At 40.1% G+C, this 24,334-nt stretch overlaps 1 protein-coding gene across 2 annotated transcripts in view; it reads right to left on the bottom strand.

Moving 5' to 3' along the window:
• Nucleotides 1–255: 255 nt before the first annotated feature.
• Nucleotides 256–24,334, bottom strand: part of CLVS1 (clavesin 1) — a 154,452-nt gene continuing 130,373 nt past the window's right edge. For both annotated transcript variants that reach the window (XM_089685316.1, XM_089685315.1), the window contains one exon: nt 256–509. In XM_089685316.1, coding sequence (XP_089541442.1) covers nt 422–509 — 88 coding nt within the window. In that variant the 3' untranslated portion in view covers nt 256–421. The remainder of the gene's footprint in view (nt 510–24,334) is intronic.

Below are 24,334 nucleotides of genomic sequence, written 5' to 3'. Positions count from 1 at the left end.
AGACCTGTGCTGTGTGGCAGGAGTAGTGAATTCCAATTCTATTATTAGAAATTAGAAATCTTTTGGCAGGTTAAACAATTCCCATATATAATATCCACCTAAGTCTTTGTTTGCCTGGAGTTCAGCTGTAAGCCTTTTCTAGCCAAAAGACAGCTATAATACATTTCCCTTGCAGAGGGCAGCATATATTTTACAACATGGAAAGCTCTAATGCACTTTGTCTGGGTCCTTTTTGGCAGTAAAAGAACGTCACAGTTATTTATAAAGTTGATCCTGTTTATTGGCACTATGGTTATGAAATTAAATAGGTCTTTGCACAGCGACACCTTGTGCAATTAGCTGGTGAATATTCTGCAGAGTGAGAAGAAAAAAAAAGACCCATCTGTGGAATCTACAGTGACTGCAATGATGCTGGGGGGGATCAGTCCAGGGCAAGAAGCGGCTGGGTGTTCTCGTTATCTCTGTGGTCCTCGTGCATCAGTGTGCCAGGCTCTACCACTGACTGGGACCTGCAATGAGAAAGAAGTGTAATAGTTACTGATAATACACCAAGACACTGTTGATGGAATGTTTTGAAAGAAAAGCGGTTTTTATTCTTATTAAATAAAAATAAATATCATAAGGACAAGTTAGAATATATCTCTGTGTACCCCCAAACAAACCAAGGCTTCATCCCTTTTGACCACATCAGGCTCTTTTACCTCTATGATCCACAACAGTCCAGCTCCTTTTCTCTATAGGCATGTCCAGGGATGTCCCTACTACAAAACAAGTGGAGAGCCCTAAAGGGCAAAGTAAATGGTTCATTTAGTTCCCTCCACCATGGCAGCATATAATCACATTTCCTTCACTACCCCACCATGCCATGTATCACCAGGAACCAAAAGAAATACTGAATAATCCTGGTATGGAGATGCATAGATGGGACTCATTCCATGTGACATCGCTGGGCCAAGTAGCACTGTCACACTGGAGTCTATAGCCCTGTGTATGTTATAACGTCAGCATCTCATAGCTTTACTTTGTTCCCAATGGCTGAATGGATTGATAAGAAGGTAAGTACAGTGGGGATCGAAAGTTTGGGCACCCCAGCTAAACATTTGTATTAATGTGCATAAAGAAGCCAAGGAAAGATGGAAAAATCTCCAAAAGGCATCAAATTACAGATTAGACATTCTTATAATATGTCAACAAAAGTTAGATTTTATTTCCATCATTTACACTTTCAAAATAACAGAAAACAAAAAAAATGGCGTCTGCAAAAGTTTGGGCACCCTGCAGAATTTATAGCATGCACTGCCCCCTTTGCCAAGCTGAGACCTGCCAGTGTCATGGATTGTTCTCAATCATCGTCTGGGAAGACCAGGTTATGTCAATCTCAAAGGTTTTAAATGCCCAGACTCATCTGACCTTGCCCCAACAATCAGCACCATGGGTTCTTCTAAGCAGTTGTCTAGAAAACTGAAACTGAAAATAGTTGACGCTCACAAAGCTGGAGAAGGCTATAAGAAGATAGCAAAGCGTTTTCAGATGTCAATATCCTCTGTTCAGAATGTAATTAAGAAATGGCAGTCATCAGGAACAGTGGAAGTTAAAGCAACATCTGGAAGACCAAGAAAAATATCAGACAGAACAGCTCGCAGGATTGTGAGAAAAACAATTCAAAACCCACGTTTGACTGCACGATCCCTCCAGAAAGATCTGGCAGACACTGGACTTGTGGTACACTATTCCACTATAAAGAGATACTTGTACAAATATGGTCTTCATGGAAGAGTCATCAGAAGAAAACCTCTTCTACATCCTCACCACAAAAATCATCGTTTGAACTTTGCAAATGAACATATAGACAAGCCTGATGCATTTTGGAAACAAGTTCTGTGGACCGATGAGGTTTAAAAGAACTTTTTGGCCGGAATGAGCAAAGGTACGTTTGGAGAAGAAGGGGCACAGAATTTAATGAAAAGAACCTCTGTCCAACTGTTAAGCATGGGGTTGGATCAATCATGCTTTGGGGTTGTGTTGCAGCCAGTGGCACAGGGAACATCTCACGAATAGAAGGAAAAATGGATTCAATAAAATTTCAGCAAATTTTGGATGGTAACTTGATGCCATCTGTGAAAAAGCTGAAGTTAAAGAGAGGATGGCTTCTACAAATGGATAATGATCCTAAACACACCTCGAAATCCACGGGGGATTACATCAAGAGGTGTAAACTGAAGGTTTTGCCATGGCCTTCACAATCTCCTGACCTCAACATTATTGAAAATCTATGGATAGACCTTAAAAGCGCAGTGCTTGACAGACAGCCCAGAAATCTCAAAGAACTGGAAGACTTTTGTAAGGAAGAATGGGCAAAGATACCTCAAACAAGAATTGAAAGACTCTTGGCTGGCTACAAAAAGCATTTACAAGCTGTGATACTTGCCAAAGGGGGCAGTACAAGATATTAACTCTGCAGGGTGCCCAAACTTTTGCAGACGCCATTTTTTTGTTTTCTGTTATTTTGAAAGTGTAAATGATGGAAATAAAATCTAACTTTTGTTGACATATTATAAGAATGTCTAATCTGTAATTTGATGCCTTTTGGAGATTTTTCCATCTTTCCTTGGCTTCTTTATGCACATTAATACAAATTTTTAGCTGGGGTGCCCAAACTTTCGATCCCCACTGTATATGCGTCTGTGGTGACTTGCATAGAAGTAAGCCTATTGCTCTGCCCTGCACATGTAAAGCACAGGTTTACTTTAAGCCCAATGTCTGAAAGTGATTTAACCCACTGCACCCAGTGTAAGAATATATATCTCTTCCTAAGGCCGCATTTCCATGTATAGACTGTCATTTTATCTTGTTCACATTCTTAACACAACAGAAGCCTCCTTATTATTGCAGAGAAAGAATACAAATCACTTGAAACCATGTATGGCAGCATTATAAATGTACTTTCTATTTTAATTGCAAGTGTGTCCTTGGTCTAGGTCAACATCATTAATCTGATTGCAGTTCACAGTTACTAATGCTGAACCATACTCTTGCACCACAGTATCCACACTGCTTCTCTTCTATTCAAAACCAATGTAACATATTCCTTTTATATAGACTGTCAAATAATTGCCTTTATTCAATAAATCAATGCAACTTGCTTATTCCATAGCAACCAATAAGATAGGTTTACTGTGGTCAAATCAGCATTGTCCAATAACACTTGCCAATCATTTATCAGATTATCAGTTTACTGTAGTCAGACCAGTAAACCACACCAACCAATCAGATATCAAGTTATTATGGAAACATCAGTTAAAGATGAATTTTAATAAACTCATTTAGAAACAGAACTAGAATGGACTATTGTGCTAGGTAGGTATCCAACATCCCTGATTATATACTCAAAACCAAGAAACCCCTTTGTTAATTGGAACTTTTAGAGGCTATATCAAAAACCAACAATTAGTATAAAATATGAATTCTTTATTCATACAAATATTAAAACATACGTTAAACCCCAAAGTGGTACTATTCTTACAGCTACAAATATCAATTTGTGCATGTACAGGGCTATATAGTAAAGCCAGAAGGTTAAAGACTGCATAGATAATCCAAAAATACAACACCCTGTTCCAATCACCATGGAAAGGTAGATATAATTTTCCAACAAAATGATGGGAGGTGTAAAACTGTGGAACCACCCTGTTCTAGTTACATATTCCTATCCTTGGTGTCAGGAAGGCTTCATAGGTGTTAATCCTTGAAATTACATAGTTGAAATTGTGAATTGTTGTCAATAACACAAATATCTGCAAGTTCATGGTGATTAGAGTTCTAACTGAAAATAAATCGAGGTATTTTCTTGACTTAGAACTGCAGAAGTGACTTTGATAAACTATGAAAGGGCTTCAACATTACAGAACAAGTCCAGTTGAATGTGACTAATTACTACTAGATATAACATGACCTACAAAATCTGAACTTCCACAGTCATGTATAGTATAGGGCCTCATACACACTAGGCACCAAAAACAATGCTTTTAAGGGCATTTGACATTTTTTCAGCCTCTAAACAACCCTCTATGTCAGACCATGTAATGATGGGCAGCACGGTGCTTAAGCAGTTAGCACTTCTGCCTGGCAACACAAGAGTCATCGGTTTGAATCCCAACCATTGCGCTACCTTCCTGGAGTTTGCATGTTCTCCCTGTGGCTTTCCTCTGGGTACTCTGGCACCCCTAAGACATGTTGGTAGGTTAATTGGCTCTGACTAAATTGTCCCTAGTATGTGTATGTATGAATTTGAGTTAGGGACCTTAAATTGTAATCTCTTTAAGGGCTAATGTGAATGTACAATATACTTGTAAAGCATTGTGTAAATTGTCAGCGCTATATAGCTCCCTATAATATTAAATAGGAGTTTAGTGGCAAAAAGACCCCAGGGCTTGTGTGTTCAGGAGAGCAGTGTTTTGGTGCAAAAAAAGCCTAATGCGTGTGGACGGGGCCTACCCACCTTACACATGGGAGTACCCTTCTAACATGTGCACACTCATCAATGCCCAGGACCAGGTGGGGCTGTGATCATGTGAAAGGCAAACCTTATAGTGCTATATACTGTAAATCCTGTATAAAAATAATAATATTACCCTGGTTTAGAGATGAGCCATACACTGTGTGCAGTAGTTAAATGTACAGAACATTCTCTGTGAAGTGTACTGTCTTGTGTTACTACACACCTTCCTCATTGTATGTTGCATTTAGGAGGGACACTGCTGAACCTGTGCCCTCTCCACCAGTCCAGCATACCTCTGCCACTTTACTCCCAGTGACAGAATGGGGTCCTGCCAAGCACTAGTGCAGACCTCATACATTGTCTCACTTAACTCCTTCACTCTCCCATACCATTGATCCCAGTTACCTTTGGGGAACCGACCACTAGAGGGAGAGCCAGATCACTGACCCCCTCACTGCGGGAGGGCCTGTCACACTTGCCAGGTACTATACTTCATGACTGGCTGCTATACACTCCCACCAGTTCTTGGTTACCTGTGGCAACTTCTCTCTAACTCCAACGATCCCCTTCAAATCAACCTTTCGTAGTGGCCTTACTTTGTATCCCATATGTGCTTTACAAGCTCTGTTCTTCTGATACGCCACATGTTACTATGCATCCCTTGAATATCTTCAGACCAGATCATTTTGAAAGACTTTACTGAAAACTCTTTTGTGATCATGTCCAAACAACTGTCTTACAGTTCCAACCCTACCTAAGCTGAGCCTGGGACTACATGATGCAGCAGCCCCTTCTTAGCATCCCATGTGTAGGCTCTCTTGGATGTTGCTGATTACATGCTTTGGCTTGTCCTCTCTGTATTTCCCATTCAGGTAGCTTTAGCTCTGAGCCCTTCCCTTTGCATTTAGGGTTACAGAAGGGTGCAGGACTCAGAAAGCCCGGAAAGAGTCTAGACACAACCCCTTACCATCCTGGGCAGCCTGAACAAACTACATGAATACAACAACAGAAATACATTCAATGGCACCCCACAAGCACCTGTGTAGCGTTTGAGTGTTCATTCATGTCAATGGCCAGAATAAATTAATATTCTGGCCAATGAAATGAATAAATGCCATATTGCTTGACGTGTCTAAACGCATTTGAAAAAAACGTGACTTTAAGCATGTTTTTAATGCTGATTTCTCCTGCCAGGAGCAAGCTGTTTAGAAGAGTTGCAGTGAGCATGAGGCCTTAAATGTATAGTTAAAGCACGGCCTGTAAAAAAGGAGGAACAGTCATGACTGGATGGATACCTTTGGAGTCTCACACCACTATGGTGACTACAGTTACTTCTAGCTTGTACCTCCAGTTCTAGCAGCTAAACAATACAGAATGTGTATGACTACATGTTTAATGGCAGTAAGATGTCCTGGCTTTTCCTGCTTCGCTGCTGTCATAATTCAGATTAAATTATATAACTGATGTCTTAAGGTATTTTATATTATTATTTATGCTTCGCTCATGCTATGATATTATAGCAAACTACATTTTATCAGTTTTCTCATTACTTCCAAACATGCAAGCTGCGCCCTGTTTAATTACATATAAGCACATGAGTGCAGATTAAATAAAGCTTCTTATACATCAGCCTTATCTTGGCTCTCATTATTTCCACAATAGGTGCATCTTGTGCATTATTCACTTCCAGCTCATTAATGGTGTTATCAAGCCAGGGAAATATTAAACTAGCAGCTCACCCAGAAGAAAGACATTAAAAAGGTTTAGTGTGATTGCTTAACCAGTCTTATAACAGAACCAGCCAATAGGAAGAAAGAACTTTGGTATAATTAAATGGTGGCCTGTTTTTTTTAAATTGCAACTTATTAAGATGATTAAATATATGCATGGCACCCCCATAAAGGATTTGTTTGTGCTAACTCCTTCCATACAGGTTATATTATAAGCCTAGTATAGTTTTTTTTTTAGATATGTAAATAGCAGATATCTGCTTGAAGTGAATAATACTTTAAATGTGTTGAAGTGGAAGGCAAGTCAACACCTAACTAAGCTTAAATATACTCTCACCCCATTCTGAGGGTATTCTATCTACCCGGTAAAAAGAAAGATGTCTATACTTACCATTTTTGAAGTTGTCCAATCCCATCACACGATCTCTCCAGCGCCAGCTTCTGTGTAGAGGAGAAATCACCAACAACAGCTGCAGAGCCTATGTGATGAAGTCACCCATAGGCTTACTATAGGGCATCTATTGTTGGCTATCTCTTCTCTACATTGAAGCTGGTTCTGGGACCCAATCATGTGACTGGACCGGAGAGATTTCAAAATAGGTAAGTATAGACATCTTTACTGTTACAGGGTAGACAGAATAGTCTTTGAATGGGCATGCAAGTAGATTTAAGCTTAGTTTTGACTTACCTTTCACTTTATCGTTAAAGCATTGTTTCTATTTAAAGTTTATAACTATATATGTACATGGGAGCAGCCATATTTTATATTCCCAAGCTCAGCTTCTGGTTTTGAAGTACTACACAATGATATAACACTTCCAGACTGAAAGCTGAGCCTGAGCATATAAAATCTAGCTGCCCCCAGGTGTATTTTAGGTTGTTTTTATACTTACCTCTTCAGGCTGGTCACACGACACCACAGGGTCCTTTTCATCTCCCCATCTTCTCCGAACTGGGTGGCCTTTATTGATGCAGAAAGCAGTGCTGAGATGGTGATACCAGTGCCACTCTCTGCACGTTGTGAATGAAGAACTTTATAGTGAAGACCTCTCATGGAGTGGGTCATGAAACCGTGCTCTTTTTTTTTTTTTGCCATAGCCCCTCTACGATTTATAGTTCAGCCCAGAATTGGGCTTTCACTGCTCCTTTTCAAAAGTCCAGTCTAGAAGTCTGATAATTCTATGAGTCATACATCTATAAACCTGACGACTCAGTGAAAACAACACAATCCCCACATGGCTGGTCTTTTCAAGCAGTCAAATACACAGTCATTTTAGGGACTATTCTACTCATTTTTATTTGCAGGTATGCCTTTTTTACATTCCTGACAGCTTTCACTATGTATACCCACTCCCAAAAAATCCACACCCTCAAATTAAAGGGAAAAAAGCAGCTAGATTTTTTTTCAATCAAATCATTTCTAAGTAGCTCAGTCAAACCAGGTGATTAGCATTTGCAGCATGAGAAGTCAGCAACAGCAGGTTTCCTTTTCTAGAAGTCAGATAAGAAATCATTTTAGTGACTATTTTATCCCCTTTTCTGCCTAATCTGAAAAATCTCTACTTTAAATACATACACAATGATATGGAATCTTTGCAGATTGTAGAATGTGGCAGCTTTCTAGTGATCTGTTGTTTGTTGTGATCCATAGTGTGTTAAAGAAAAATAATTATCATGTAATTTACTAAAGATTAAATGAAATTACTAAGCGCTTGTATACTAATGTTAGGTTCTTTTATAATAACCGGTTCACTTACTTGAATTAATTTGCAGAAAGATATTATTAAAACTAATTGTTTCCTTCTATATTCTTGGAATGTTAAAAGGGGGCACAAAATATGTGCCCACTTACATGGGCATGCGGCCGCCTCTCCCTCTAATTGATTATAGGGTTGTTAATAGGTTTAATTAATCACAGGGAAACGTAAATTAAAGGTTAGTGTCCCTTTAAGAAACTGCAGGAGTTTGAGCGGGAAGAAAAGTAACCCACGTGACCCAGGGAAAGTTCTAGAATTAGGGGCTTATTATATAAGGAACCGCCTGAGGAGGAATTGTGCCAGTTGGTCAGCTCCCCACCCTCCCAGCCCTTCTCGCATGGCACTTTATGTGGTTTGTCACCCTTTCGGCAAAAAAAGGGGGGACTTGTGTTGTATTTTATTTATACTATGCTCGAGTCCTTAATGGCTGAGCAATTCAGTTTTGGATGTTAACATTCAGTAGTATATAAAAATAATAAGAACATTTTAAAGATATTATATATTATTTGAGTATTACACCAATAAAAGTGCCACGACCAAAATTTATGCCAACAAAAGCGTTTTGTGTCATTATTTATTTATAGGTAGTAGTATTCAGGGGAGGGAGTATGTGCGGCCTGCATTCCCATGTCTTGTTGTGGAACATAGAGACAGTTATTTTTCTTGATTTATGGTGAGGTAATTATGAGTCTAGAGGTCAAGCTGATAAAGTGTTCCAAGATAGCAGAAATGAATGTCTCTCGTAATTAATCTTGTGCTGCTGTTCAAATTCTTAAGTAAAATGTTTATGTTCGGTCAGGTCCTATATTTCAGCTGTTCAGAATAGGGGCTTAAAAGTCTTCATTTTTGGTCAACAGACCAAATCCTTAAAAACTGAACCATTTCGAAGGGTCTCCTTGCATACTAATGACTCTACTTTCTAATCTTTAATTTTACCTTGGAAGGGCCCAGTAATACCAAAATGTATTGCATTGAGCTTGGCAACCTTTGCCCAATGCAGCCCGCCACACTGACAAGGTAATGCCCTACTTTTTTTTCACCAATGCTCACAATGTATCACAACATGCTGCAGTGCATAAAGAAGAATAGGATGTAATTTTGGTATTTTAATAAAGTTATACAAGATAAAATGTAAACAGTGCAATGTGATTTATTCATCACAGCACAGCATACACTAGAGGCCATGTTATAACATGGTTGATGTGTATAGGCTCTAACTTTTCTCTTCTAAAAAAAACTCTTTCAAAGTCTTCACCATGTGAAACGGTTGTTGAGTGTCTTATCAAGTGTTAAGTATCCCGTTGCAATAGACATAGCCATAGGGGACCTCTCTGCAAGGGCATATATGTGAAGTGTATTGTGTGCAAATGGCTTTGTAATTCTGTTCAGCCAGTCTTGTGTTGCACACCTCTTAACACTACAAAGGACATGACTTCTGTGTTTTTTTTGTTCTGCTTTGAAGCTTCTATTGTCATCTGTCTGCTCCAGCCTCCCCACCAGATAATGAATCATCAGCTCTGTACGGTCAGCAGGGAGGTGACCTTGAAAGTTTTAAGGCTGGATGAGTAAATCGTGGACTTATCTTCCTTGCTAAGGTTTTATTCCATAAATGTGCACATTACAAGGCTGGCTGAACAGAAATCTGTTGGCAGGAAGATCTTATGATATTTAAGGAGTCAAAAAAATATATATATAAATGAATCTTTAAAAATCCTCCACTCATTACCCTTTCCCAGGTCGCTGCAAGGCATGGTAACTCACTGACCATTCAGGATAACACTAATGCATTTGTAAGCATGTCAGAGACTCACGCAAGAATGCCCAATGTCAGTCTATATTTTGTGACTGTACACCTATGAAAAAGCCTTCTTCATCTCAATTCCTGTCTGCCCTGATCTGCCTTAATCTTGCCTTAAAATCATGCTGATAATTTATACATACAGGCTTACCTCGGGTTACGAACGCCTTGGTTAACGTAATTTTCGGTTTACAAATGAAAATCCATCGAAAATAATGCCTCGGTTTAAAATTTTTTTTCACAATACGAATGGATTAATTGGTTTTCAATGCATTTACAATTTTTTATTTATCATGTCCCTGTACAGTACTATGCCTTTAAAGTTCATTTTATAAAGAGTTTTGAACAAATAAGACTTTTTTTTACTATTTTCTGACCTCTGAAACGGATTAATTGGTTTTCAATGCATTTACAAATTTTTTTTTAATCATGTCCCTGTACAGTATTTATGCCTTTAAAGTGCACGTTATAAAGAGTTTTGAACAGATAAAAGACTTTTTTTAAACTTTTTTCTGACCTCCGGAACAGATTAATTGGTTTTCGGTGCATTCCTATTGGAAACTGCATTTCGGTTTACGAATTTTTCGCAATACGAAAAGTCCCACAGAACACATTAAATTCGTAAACCGAGGTACGCCTGTATTTATATTACTAGTGTTGTGATGTGCTATCAAAGGATAAAAAAGGCTCTCCTAAATGAAAGGGGGACCTTTGGCCTCTACCGCTGCATTATGCTGCTCGGTGCACTTACTGTATGCAGTATTGTGATACTTGGAGGGCTTAGGAAGTAAATATCTAGTGCTACATATACACACCAAGCAAGGATAATAATTGCTGGAGTCTTCTTTCTTCCTACCTAAACAGAAGTCATCAACAGGAACATCTGTGATACATTGTTCTAATTATGCAGATATACAGTAGCTCTCAGGGATTACATTTTATTATGTCCATGTACTCCCTCCCTTTTATGAGCAGATTGACATTCTGAATTTTAGGTGTCTTATTAGCTGCCTGACATCAGTTCTTATACCAGATACTCAAAACATTCAACAAAGGTGCTGTCAGGATTACACAAAAAACCCCTAATGCTTTAACCGTCATTGTCACTATACTCCAGCAGTACAAACTCAGTGATAGATATCAGTCCTGTGTTTAGACAGGAGAGTGGTCAGACTTGGAGGAGTCTAACAGCTTGAATCAACATTTCTGTCCTAATAGGAAGAGAATACAAGCGAATAAAAACACAAAACACCTATCCCTGGAAAACCCTAATGCCCCCAAGGACAGCTCAAATTTCAGATGATTCCTACTAAATTATCTAAAATTTGAGCCATGGATGGCCCTGTGGGTACAACCCAGGTTCAACAAAAGTTGATTGAAAATTGGAATATTGGTGGACATTTATTAACTGTACAGTAACTGCATCCTATCAAATGCAGTCACTGTTCATCAGTGCGCTCAGACAGCCATGGGTGCTGCAACCACCCGAATACAATAGCTGGCAGTGGAGACTCCACACTGTTAGCATGCATGGTATAATCAAATGATTTTCTCTCATTCATCCTGTAGGTAGAACAAGGGAAAATCTTGTTATGTATGGTTGCCTTGACAATGAACGTCTCTTATTTGGTTTGCTAAATATACAATTGAAAGCGTTTTGTTAAGGCTCCATTCACACTAATGTGCAATTTGAGCCGCACAGAATCACATGACAAGGGAAATCACATTATTATTAGTTACATAAATGCAATCAGCATTGTGCAATTCCAAAAAACAGTGCTACTTTGGAAAAGGAATATGCAAAAATGCAACCAAGTCACATCAAAGTTGCACTACATAATCACACTGAAAATCATGCCAAAATTGCATTGCATTACTGTGAACTGAGCCTAAATCAGAGGATCTTGACAGAAGTCATGTGTGCTGAAACTTCCTGAGCTCTCCCGTATCCACCCTCCCTATGTTCCTGAGATGAGAAGAAAGGAAGGTGTTCTGTAGTCCTAACAAATTTCCTGACAATGATTTAGCACTACATTTGTATATCTCTGAAATAAAATAATATACTGTATATATTCTGGACAGAAAGGAATACAACAACTGCAGATAGCAAGTGGAAACGCACATATTTTTAAGGAAGCCAACCCAAAAGCACACTGCACTGTACATAAGCTTTAGACTATAGTAACAGATGGAAAAAAAAATAAAAAGATGATTTTATTTGTAGGACAGTTGTATTCAAGTGATATTATACATTCAAGTGGTTTTAAAGGCAGAAGGTTTTTTACCTTTGTACATTCTATGCAGCAAAGTAAAAAAAAATGATATGCAGCTCCCGCCCCATCCCACCATTATACTTACAAAAGCCTAATCTTGATCCAGTGATGATGTGCATGAGGGTAGAGTCTCTCTTGGCTCTCTCCTTCCTCATTGGTTTAGAGACAGCTGCAAGACCTATTGGCTCCTGCTGCTGTCAATCACAGCCAGTGAGGTGGGAGCTGGGCCTAGCCACAGAGTTGGCTCGGGAGCGAGCAAAGCACAAGTGTCCCCAGAGCAAGCAGCTTGTGATGGAGGCACTTGGTGAGGGTAGGACCCAGGAGCGTCAGGGACCCGAGAAGAGGAGGATTGGGGCTGCTCTGTGCAAAACCATTTTACATAGCTAAAAACAAATACAAAACGTGTCACGCTCCACTAATAAGTGTGAAATATATTCAACGGACTTATTTATAAACAATATAAAATTCAAAGTATTTTCAATAAATTATAAACATATGTGAGTCCAACTTTCCTGTGCAGTCCTGAAACTGCGTACCTATTTTAAACGCAATCTCACAATTTAGGTGTCTTCCTCTAGTCTAGTGAAAGATAAAGAAGTCCACAAAAATGTTTACTTATGTGCTCCTTCACCAGTGTGCGCTCACCTGATTTATATGACCAAACTATTAAGTGGGGTCAAAAACCTCAAAAACGTAACGGTTTGGTCATACAAGTCAGGTGAGCGCACACTGGTGAAGGAGCACATAAGCAAACGTTTTTGTGGACTTATTTATGTTTCACTAGAGGAAGACACCTAAATAAGCACGGATTGTGTTTAAAATAACCATGCAGTTTCAGAAGGACTGCACACGAAAGTTGGATTCACATATGTTATTTATAATTTATTGAAAATACTTTGGATTTTATATTGTTTATGAATAAGTCCATTGAGTATACTTTACACATATATTAGTGGAGCACAACACGTTTTGTATTTGTTTTTGATTACAGTGACACAAAATTATGAGTGTGTATGGTGTGTAGGTGATCCACTTAATTATTAATATTATTTTTATTAATTATATTTTTATGTTTGAAAAAATATTTTTTATAACACATACAACTATATGTAAAAAATGTATAGCACTCCATTCAAAGTAGTGTTTATATATATACATATTGGAGATATAGATATTTTAGATATACAATAATTTTTCACATAATAAATACACCATAGTAGCTCACATGAACTCAGCTTTATAATTCACATAGTATGACATGTTTGCTATTTTTAAAAAATAAAAAATCTGCCTTTACAATCACTTTTAGTTGCAGCAGCTGATTTAATTATTTACGGAGTATACGGCTCCTTTTTTTCAATCCTTGCCTATTTTTCCACATATTTCCTGTTTTAGGGTGGATCCTCATTTAGCATCCTATAGGGCCATCCTTGCATACAGGGACTAGAGCTGTGCCTGGATGTCTAGAGTCTGTCTGCATCAATAGAAACACACAGCCCTATAGCCTAAGATGGAAAGGCACTCCTCTGCTCCTCCTTCCTCTTTCTCCCTCCCCTCCCTAAGACCTCATGCACATTGCAACTCTTCTAAACTCTTTTCTTCTGGCAGGAGTAAGCAGCATTAAAAAGGCGCCTAAAGCCACTTTTTTTCAAAGGCTCATTTAAGTTCAATCAGGCATGTCAAGCATTTTGGCATTCATTAATTTCATTGGCTGATCACTGAAATGAATGAACGCTCAAGCGCTAAACGCACCTAACACTGAAGCACATTTACATGCATTTACCTGTGTTTAGACGTGTGAAACTTTTTTTTTATAAAATGGTCCTCTCCGAAATGCACTGGTCCTGTTTTTGTTTCTGCCCCTAAACTCCCCTTCCTTTAAACGTCTGTAAACGCCTATCTGTGCATGGACAGATAGGCTAACATAGAGATGCGTTTAGCGGCAGAAAAAAGTAAAAGTCAAACACCCCTTATAAGTGGCTTTTTGACACCTAGTGTGTGAGGCCTGAGCTAATAAATTGATAGGAAACAGCACTGTCTTCTATTATCTCTTTCACGGGCAGACTGGAAGTTCAGGAAAGTTGCAGAGAGAAAGTCAGAGCCAGCAGCATTGAAAGTCGTAAACTGCAAGTGTTGGGATAAGAATTTTAACAAATAGTTTATTGGGGAATGTTTATTTTATTTTATTGTGCCCAATGTGTTCAGCAGTGAAATGCTGACGGTTTAATACTACTTCAATTCATTTTATAGATAATGGGCTATAGATACAACTATAGCCATATAATAACTGAATTCATGTTTTAGCAGTTGACCATGCTAGACTACAGTGCAGTCCAAGAAACAGAAATAATTTTCACTTGGATTTTGATACTTTGCATTGATTCTTGCAATATAATTCTAACATAATATCTAGAGCCAAAATACCATTGTATTAATAACTTCAATACAATATCCTTGAAAATAAGATGTTATCACACAGCAATAACTTATATACTTATTATATTATTTCTTTCAAGCTGCAGAGGAGAGCCTGAGCTATATACATATATATATACAGTGTGGGAAAAAAGTATTTAGTCAGCCACCAATTGTGCAAGTTCTCCCACTTAAAAAGATGAGTGAGGCCTGTAATTGGCATCATAGGTAGACCTCAACTATGAGAGACAAAATGAGAAAAAAAATCCAGACAATCACATTGGCTGATTTGGAAAGAATTTATTTGCAAATTATGCTGGAAAATAAGTATTTGGTCAATATCAAAGGTTCATCTCAATACTTTGTTATATATCCTTTGTTGGCAATGACAGAGGTCAAACGTTTCCTGTAAGTCTTCACAAGGTTGGCACACACTGTTGCTGGTATGTTGGCCCATTCCTCCATGCAGATCTCCTCTGGAGCAGTGATGTTTTAGGGCTATCGCTGGGCAACACGGACTTTCAACTCCCTCCAAAGGTTTTCTATGGGGTTGAGATCTGGAGACTGGCTAGGCCACTCCAGGAGCTTGAAATGCTTCTTACGAAGCCACTCCTTCGTTTCCTGGGCGGTATGTTTGGGATCATTGTCATGTTGGAAGACCCAGCCACGTTTCATATTCAATGCCCTTGCTGATGGAAGGAGGTTTGCACTCAAAATCTCACGATACATGGCCCCATTCATTCTGTCCTGTACATGGATCAGTTTGCGGAGAAACAGCCTCAAAGCATGATGTTGCCACCCCCATGCTTCACAGTAGGTATGGTGTTCTTTGGATGCAACTACGCATTCTCTCTCCTCCAGACACGACGAGTTGTGTTCCTACCAAACAGTTCTATTTTGGTTTCATCTGACCATATGACATTCTCCCAGTCCTCTTCTGGATCATCCAAATGCTCTCTAGCAAACTTCAGATGGGCCCGGACATGTACTGGCTTAAGCAGGGGGACACGTCTGGCACTGCAGGATCTGAGTCCCTGGCGGCGTAGTGTGTTACTGATGGTAGCCTTTGTTACATTGGTCCCAGCTCTCTGCAGGTCATTCACTAGGTCCCCCCGTGTGGTCCTTGGATTTTTGCTCACCGTTCTTGTGATCATTTAGACCCCACGGGGTGAGATCTTGCATGGAGCCCCAGATCGAGGGAGATTATCAGTGGTCTTGTATGTCTTCCATTTTCTAATTATTGCTCCCACAGTTGATTTGTTCACACCAAGCTGCTTGCCTATTGCAGATTCAGTCTTCCCAGCCTGGTGCAGGTCTACAATTTTGTTTCTGGTGTCCTTCGACAGCTCTTTGGTCTTCACCATAGTGGAGTTTGGAGTGTGACTGTTTGAGGTTGTGGACAGGTGTCTTTTATACTGATAACAAGTTCAAACAGATGCCATTGATAGAGGTAATGAGTGCAGGACAGAGGAGCCTCTTAAAGAAGAAGGTACAGGTCTGTGAGAGCCAGAAATCTTGCTTGTTTGTAGGTGACCAAATGCTTATTTTCCACCATAATTTGCAAATAAATTCTTTCCAAATCAGCCAATGTGATTGTCTGGATTTTTTTCTCATTTTGTCTCTCATAGTTGAGGTCTACCTATGATGCCAATTACAGGCCTCTCTCATCTTTTTAAGTGGGAGAACTTGCACAATTGGTGGCTGACTATATATTTTTTTGCCCCACTGTGTATATATACAGTCAGGTCCATAAATATTGGGACATCAACACAATTCTAACATTTTTGGCTCTATACACCACCACAATGGATTTGAAATGAAACGAACAAGATGTGCTTTAACTGCAGACGGTCAGCTTTAATTTGAGGGTATTTACATCCAAATCAGGTGACCGGTGTAGGAATTACAACAGTTTGCATATGTGCCTCCCACTTGTTAAGGGATCAAAAGTAATGGGACAGAATAATAATCATAAATCAAACTTTTACTTTTTAATACTTGGTTGCAAATCCTTTGCAGTCAATTACAGCCTGAAGTCTGGAACACATAAACATCACCAGACATTGGGTTTCATCCCTGGTGATGCTCTGCCAAGCCTCTACTGCAAATGTCTTCAGTTCCTGCTTGTTCTTGGGGCATTTTCCCTTCAGTTTTGTCTTCAGCAAGTGAAATGCATGCTCAATCGGATTCAAGTCAGGTGATTGACTTGGCCATTGCATAACATTCCACTTCTTTCCCTTAAAAAACTCTTTGGTTGCTTTTGCAGTATGCTTTGGGTCATTGTCAATCTGCACTGTGAAGCTGCGTCCAATGAGTTCTGAAGCATTTGGCTGAATATGAGCAGATAATATTGCCCGAAACACTTCAGAATTCATCCTGCTGCTTTTGTCAGCAGTCACATCATCAATAAATACAAGAGAACCAGTTCCATTGGCAGCCATACATGCCCACGCCATGAAACTACCACCACCATGCTTCACTGATGAGGTGGTATGCTTAGGATCATGAGCAGTTCCTTTCCTTCTCCATACTCTTCTCTTCCCATCACTCTGGTACAAGTTGATCTTGGTCTCATCTGTCCATAGGATGTTGTTCCAGAACTGTGAAGGCTTTTTAGATGTCATTTGGCAAACTCTAATCTGGCCTTCCTGTTTTTGAGGCTCACCAATGGTTTACATCTTGTGGTGAACCCTCTGTATTCACTCTGGTGAATTCTTCTCTTGATTGTTGACTTTGACACACATACACCTACCTCCTGGAGAGTGTTCCTGATCTGGCCAACTGTTGTAAAGGGTGTTTTCTTCACCAGGGAAAGAATTCTTCAGTCATCCACGACAGTTGTTTTCCGTGGTCTTCCGGGTCTTTTGGTGTTGCTGAGCTCACCAGTGCGTTCCTTCTTTTTAAGAACGTTCCAAACAGTTGTTTTGACCATGCCTAATGTTTTTGCTATCTCTCTGATGGGTTTGTTTTGTTTTTTTCAGCCTAATGATGGCTTGCTTCACTGATAGTGACAGCTCTTTGGATCTCATCTTGAGAGTTGACAGCAACAGATTCCAAATGCAAATAGCACACTTGAAATGAACTCTGGACCTTTTATCTGCTCATTGTAATTGGGATAATGAGGGAATAACACACACCTGACCATGGAACAGCTGAGAAGCCAATTGTCCCATTAATTTTGGTCCCTTAACAAGTGGGAGGCACATATGCAAACTGCTGTAATTCCTACACCATTCACCTGATTTGGATGTAAATACCCTCAAATTAAAGCTGACAGTCTGCAGTTAAAGCACATCTTGTTTGTTTCATTTCAAATCCATTGTGGTGGTGTATAGAGCCAAAAATGTTAGAATTGTGTTGATGTCCCAATATTTATGGACCTGACTGTATATATATATATATATTTATTGTGCAGGATAGCGGGTTTTTTCTCATTTACTTTGCCACCATTGCAGCTTTCTCTCAGTCTACTATGGGTATACAGCCCAGGCTAACCTAATAGCAATCTTTCTTCCAGAAATTGGTGTAATAAATATAATATAATTCAAACCAATACATTGAATGTGTATCACAACACTTCAGTTGAAGCAGAACTTCAGAAAAGCAGATCATATATATGAACTGTAATTACTCCCAAAGGATTTGTAAATGTACACAGCTAGTCTTGTAATGCAGGCACTTCTGTCGTTGCTGTTTTCATATTTACCTGTAGAGCAGATCTAAAAAACTTAAGAAAAACAGAACTGCTTCTTATGGCATACCTTTCCATGTTATTTTCTTTATTTTTGTACATTTTTTTGCCTTTGCCAGGCAGAATTTTTTAGAATTGCTTTACTATATTCATGGCAACAGTACAATTGTATAAGGTATCCAGGGATTCTCATCTTCCTGATCATGTAGCTAGTTGACTGATTTTTTTAGAACTCTGCATAGAGCTTGAGAAAAAATGTATTGACAGGTACCTGCTCCGACTTCCAGCTCAGTTTGTCACAGAAAACTGAGCACATGTTCAGCCCCCCCTCCTCCTGCAGTCTGCTGGGACACTTCACAGGTCCCAGGAGACTACGGGACCAATCACAAGGCACAGTGCAACTTATGCATGCGCAGTAGTAGTGCTTGCAATGCTAGCGCCAGGAACCTGGAGGCTAGTGAAGAACTAGCGCTGGACCCCTGGACAGACAAGGGTCTACCCACATGGAAGAAAAATATAGTTTAAATATATTTAAAAAATATTCTTCCCAAATATATTGACATATATTTGAAATACTACAAGTTTGGCCATATTCAATATATATTTATATATATAAAATACATTAAAAATATTTTAAAAAATACATTTTCAAATATACAGTATGTCTTTAAAAATACATTTAATCAACATTTTTGGAAGGCATTTACATATATATGTAAAAATCTATGTTAAAATTACTTTTTTATATGTTAAAAAAAATCTGAAGAATATATAAAAAATTCATTTCAACATTTTATAAATATACTATTATATATATATATATATATATATATACTGTATATACCGTATTTTTCGCTCCACAAGACGCACCTGACCATAAGATGCACCTAGGTTTTAGAGGAGAAAAACAAAGGAAAAAATATTCTGAACCGATGGACTGCAGACATAGTACAGGAGATGACCAGAGACTGCGGACACAGTACAGAAGGACCAGAGACTGCGGACACAGTACAGGAGAAGGACCAGAGACTGCGGACACAGTACAGGAGAAGGACCAGAGACTGCGGACACAGTACAGGAGAAGGACCAGAGACTGCGGACACAGCACAGGAGAAGGACCAGAGACTGCGGACACAGCACAGGAGAAGGACCAGAGACTGCGGACACAGCACATGAGAAGGACCAGAGACTGCGGACACAGTACAAGAGATGACAAGAGACTGCGGACACAGTACAGGGAATGACAAGAGACTGTGGACACAGTACAGATGACCAGAGACAGCGGACACAGTACAGGAGATGACCAGAGACTGCAGACAGTACAGGAGATGACCAGAGACTGCAGACAGTACAGGGGATGACCAGAGACTGCAGACAGTACAGGGGATGACCAGAGACTGCAGACAGTACAGGGGATGACCAGAGACTGCAGACAGTACAGGGGATGACCAGAGACTGCAGACAGTAAAGGGGATGACCAGAGACTGCAGACAGTACAGGGGAGGACCAGAGACTGCAGACAGTACAGGGGATGACCAAGAGACTGCGGACCTTTGGGGAGGGAGGGGGCAGCAGGTACCTGAATTTGACAGGTACCCGCTCCCACTTCCACGGAGTTGTCCTCCCTTTAGTGTGAACACCCAGCTGTGACAGGTAAGGTCCTGCAGCAGAGAAGAGCTGAGCGGCCGGCCCGGTATTCTGACACAGTGGCGGTGACGGAAATACCGGACCGGACGCACTGACATTTTCCTCCCTTTTTTAGGGGGAAAAAAGTGCGTCTTATGGAGCGAAAAATACGGTATATGTATTAAAATATATTGAATACTGCCAAAATTGTAGTGTTTCAAATATATGTCAATATGTTTGGGAAGAATATTTTAAAAATATATTTCAAATATATTTTTATTCCATTTGGGTAGGTCTAGTGTAGCTGCTGAGTTTAATTTATTGGGGGAGCCTGGAACTCCTCTTTAAGGTTCTAGTGGTATCTCAACCTGATATTTCAAGGCAGGACAGCTGAGATGGTTCCTGTGTATACTCCTCACTGAACCAGTCACCTACTACATCCCATGTGGTCGGTAGTCACAGTTGCTTCCTGCAGGCCCTTAGCCTCCAGCAGTAAGTATCTTCAAGGATAACACCCAGGTAAAAAGAACACTGCTTCTTTCCAACCCCTAGACCCAAAGGCCTAGGAAGAGACAATTCTCCCAGCACGTATTGCCAAGCACCCAAAGTCTTCTGATTGGCTAGATCAGCCTTCCTCAACCTTTTCAACACATAGGGAACCTTGAAATAACTTTTAGGTCTCAGGGAACACCTGATAAAAATTACTTTATCTACAACTCATGATACATTATTGTTATTATCAGTGGGAAGATTGCTCCGTACACTTGTGAATATTGTGAAGAATTACCCTCTTACACATAGCTTAAAGGATCAATGGTGCCAAAGGGAACTTGCTTATTGCTCAAGGAACCTCTAGCAACCTCTGGAGGAACCCTAGGGTGCCTTGGAACCCTGGTTGAGGAGCCCTGGGCTAGATAATTAAAGAACACTAGAAGTGACGCTATTATTTAATATGTGGTGGTTTACAATGAGTTAAGTCCAACAGGGTGTATGCCACCTTGTGTAATTATCTCTTATTTACAATTGACAGTTTTACTGAGAACCCTACTAAACTCCACCTAAAACAGCCCTGATGGCTCCATGTCAGCACAGCAGGTATTGCCCCCAGCAGGTATGCCCCCCCCCCATCCTTCCAGGACCTAACTCATAAATTTGAGCCCACCTGCAGCCTTGGCGTTCTTCTTTTCTCCTCCTATGTGCAGGACCTAGGAGTGCTCCTTTACCTGGCTGATCTAAATGGCTGGATGCCAAAATGCGTTTGGGTTTAGATTGGACACGGTCCATGGTGTACCAGCTAAATAACCCATAATCCAGGGAGCCCCTCTGCTGGTCCTCAGGGCAGCTTTCATCATGGCTAACAGCCTTGTTTGGAGTCCATGTACATTTGGCAGCTGTATAGCTGTATTTAACTGTAGGGTTGCCACCTTATTCCTTTAAAACTGAACACATATTAATTGCACAGGTTCCGATGCTAATTTAATGCAGATAAGGCACTGAGTGATTTTAATTACCACCTTAATCAGGCACAGAACCTGTGTAATTAATATGTGTTTGGTTTTAAAGGGATGAGGTGGCAACCCTAGTTAGCAGAATCTCCCCTAGGTACAGCAGAGATTGAGTGAGCTAAATTTAAAAATGCTTTGTATCCAAATGAATGCTGCATTGCTAGGTATTTTTGTGCTAATGCACACCCTGAGCTCCCCACAGGTAGTATTCTGCATACCAGGTGCTCAAAGTAATACTTTGTCTGTTCACATATAGCATTAAACCGTTGGTGGCTTCTCATGTTTGCTTTACTATTGTGTCATTAGACCCAAAAAAAAACAGCATTCTCAGAGAAGGCAGAGGAGTCACCTGTGGATGACTACTGTAACCAGCTATTGCCTGTTGAAGTATAAGAAATCATTTATATTTTTTGTGCTCTCCAGTTTATCAACCAAAAAAAAAGAAAGCAAAAGATAAGGTCTTTATGATGTCAACTATTCCCTTGGATGGTTTGTGTACATTGCAGAATGCTATTGTAATTCTGTTGCAGATTCCTACCTTTTGTTGCTCTTCTGAACAAAACTTTTTCATCATTAACCACCTGGTGAAATCTCAGGGCTGTAGATGGAAGCTGCAGGATCAGCCTCCCTTTAGGTGTAGTTAACCCTTCAGAATTTGTTACCAAGCAAATTTCTACTGCATTGAATTTTGTTTTTAATGTTTGTGTTAATCGCCAGGCAAAACCCTGTGAAATAGGATTATCTATTCTGGCAATGAGCAGTCTCAGAGCTACCCCAACCAAAACTGCCCTCTTCAGGCGCTTCAAAAAAGAAGATGCGGATGAGCATGACTGTGTGAATCTTGTTTTGTTCAAGCAACCAAAGATGAGAATGACGACAACTTCCAGGTTGTGGCATTCATTAGATAAGTAGGCAATTCACTCAAAATAAGTTTCCACTTACACTGAGAAAGGGTTATCTATTCTATCAAGGAGCAGTCTGTTAGCCTTCCAGGCAAATAGCCCTCTTCAGACTCTTCCAAAAAGAAGAAACAGATGAGCATGACTGTATGAACCCTGCTGGTTCAAGCAACCAGGGATAAAGATGTGGACATCTAACAAATTGTCACATTCATTAAAAATGTGGTCAATGCATTTTAAAGGAGTTGCTTCCATGCAGCCTGTTAATGGATCATACATTCTGCCAATGAGCAGTCTCAGAACCTTCTAGGACAAATCAATCCTTGTCAGATTCTTCCAAATAAGAATATGGATGAACATGACTGTATGATTCCTGCTTTGTTCAAGCATACAGTGATTAAGATGATGGTGACCAAGTTGTTCCAATTAATTAAGCATGTGGTCAAGACACTCCTGGCAATGTCCAGCCTTCCTTTCAGGATCATTAAAACTTTTCTCTGAGCCTTCTCAAGCCAATCAATCCTCTGCAGTCTCTTCTGAAGAAGAAGATGAGGACAACCTTTGTTCAGATTTTTGATTTCTTCTTTTGTACAGTTGGTGATATGCCTTTAAAAGAGAAGCAATGCTGTGGAAGTATTTCAAATACCTCCAGAGGACAGCTGGACAATTACCTTATAGTGACTGAATTTAGTGCTCGTTCTACAAGAATTGATGTCAAAATTGCCTTTTAAACAGGGATGTGTTGAAATCACCTCTTTTGTCAATGTGTCCCTTATGGGATCGGCTAGATACATGACCTTACCATTAGAAGTTGCTGTGGCCTTTATGGACGCACTAAGTCACTGCAGTGTTTGGGAAATATTTCTTCCTTCACGTCTCATACTGGTAGCAGAAATTGCCTCACTCCAGCAGGTCAGGTAGGCTCAGTTGAACTCTTGTTCTCTTTCAATTCGGGTTTCTGGACCAGTGGAGGTCAGAGAGCCTAGGTCAGAAGATATGGATTACGCTCTGTATGATACCCCTAAACTTGTGGTTGGAGAAGCAGACTCTTCTATGTCATTTCCTTCTAACGACCTAGTGTCTGGTGGTGCAGTCAGACACCAGCAAAGTAGTTGGGGAGCCCTATTTCAGGAGCAATGGGCTCAGGGCCAAGAGCCTTTTCAAGGGTTCAAGATGGTGTCCAACATTCTGGAGTTGAGTGAGGCATTTCAGACTCTCCTAGCAGTCAGTCACCTCATCCGGGGTGGATCTGTCCTGGAGAAGTCAGCACAACGACTGTGTCCTACATTCGGAAACAAGGGAACACTCAGTCTCTCTCTCCTGAAGGAGTTTTCTCCGATTCTAGAGTTGGCCCAAGTCAATCCTCTGTAGCTATCTGTGGCCTATGTGCCTGGTCATAAGAATCTTGAAGCGAACTATTTGTCCAAGAAAATAATGATTGGTCCAAACTATCACAAGTCTTTCGAGAACTAACGGACCTTGGTAGAGTCCAGAGGCAATCAGGGTGAAGATGCTGATTGCAGAGTGGATGTCCAAGACAGCTTATGCCTTTCTGATGCTCTCTGATTCTAAGCTTCCTGCTGGGGCTGTGGCTGGGAAAGGTGGCAGTTCTGATGGTGATCCCAGATTGTCTGAAGGGGCCTTGGTATTCTCTGCTCCTTATGAAGAGTGTTAAGGATCCACTCCCTCTGCTGGTAAGATCAAATCTTCTCCAATGTCCCATTCGTCCGCACCCAACAGGCTCAAGCTGATGGCCTGGGTATTGTGAGGAGTGGCTAATAGGTCTCCGGTGCTCTGTAAAGGTTGGGAACACTCCCATGAAAGCAAGTAAGGACAGCATTAACAATGCCTGTAGTAGAATATGGCATAAATTCACAAGAGTGCTGCTGATCAAGATTTTACACTGGTCTCTTCACAAGTCTATCACGTTTTGAAGTTACTGCAGGTGGGGCTTCATTTAGGTCTATGCATAAGTATGCTATAGCCCACATTTCAGGCTATTTCTGTCTTCACCGGCATACAGTGGGCATCCAACACTTAATTATACTTTTCTTCAAGCTGCAAAGTGTTTGAAACATCCCTAGGGGATTGTTGTTCCAGAAGTGGAATCCCCCCTTGGTGTTAGACCTTTTTTCATCAGAT

The sequence above is a fragment of the Staurois parvus genome, unplaced genomic scaffold, assembly GCF_062004578.1.
Source record: "Staurois parvus isolate SC_StPar_1 unplaced genomic scaffold, SC_StPar_1.0 ptg000371l, whole genome shotgun sequence".
In the NCBI taxonomy this organism is placed as follows: Eukaryota; Metazoa; Chordata; class Amphibia; order Anura; family Ranidae; genus Staurois; species Staurois parvus.
This window is presented reverse-complemented; position numbering and strand designations above follow the sequence as displayed.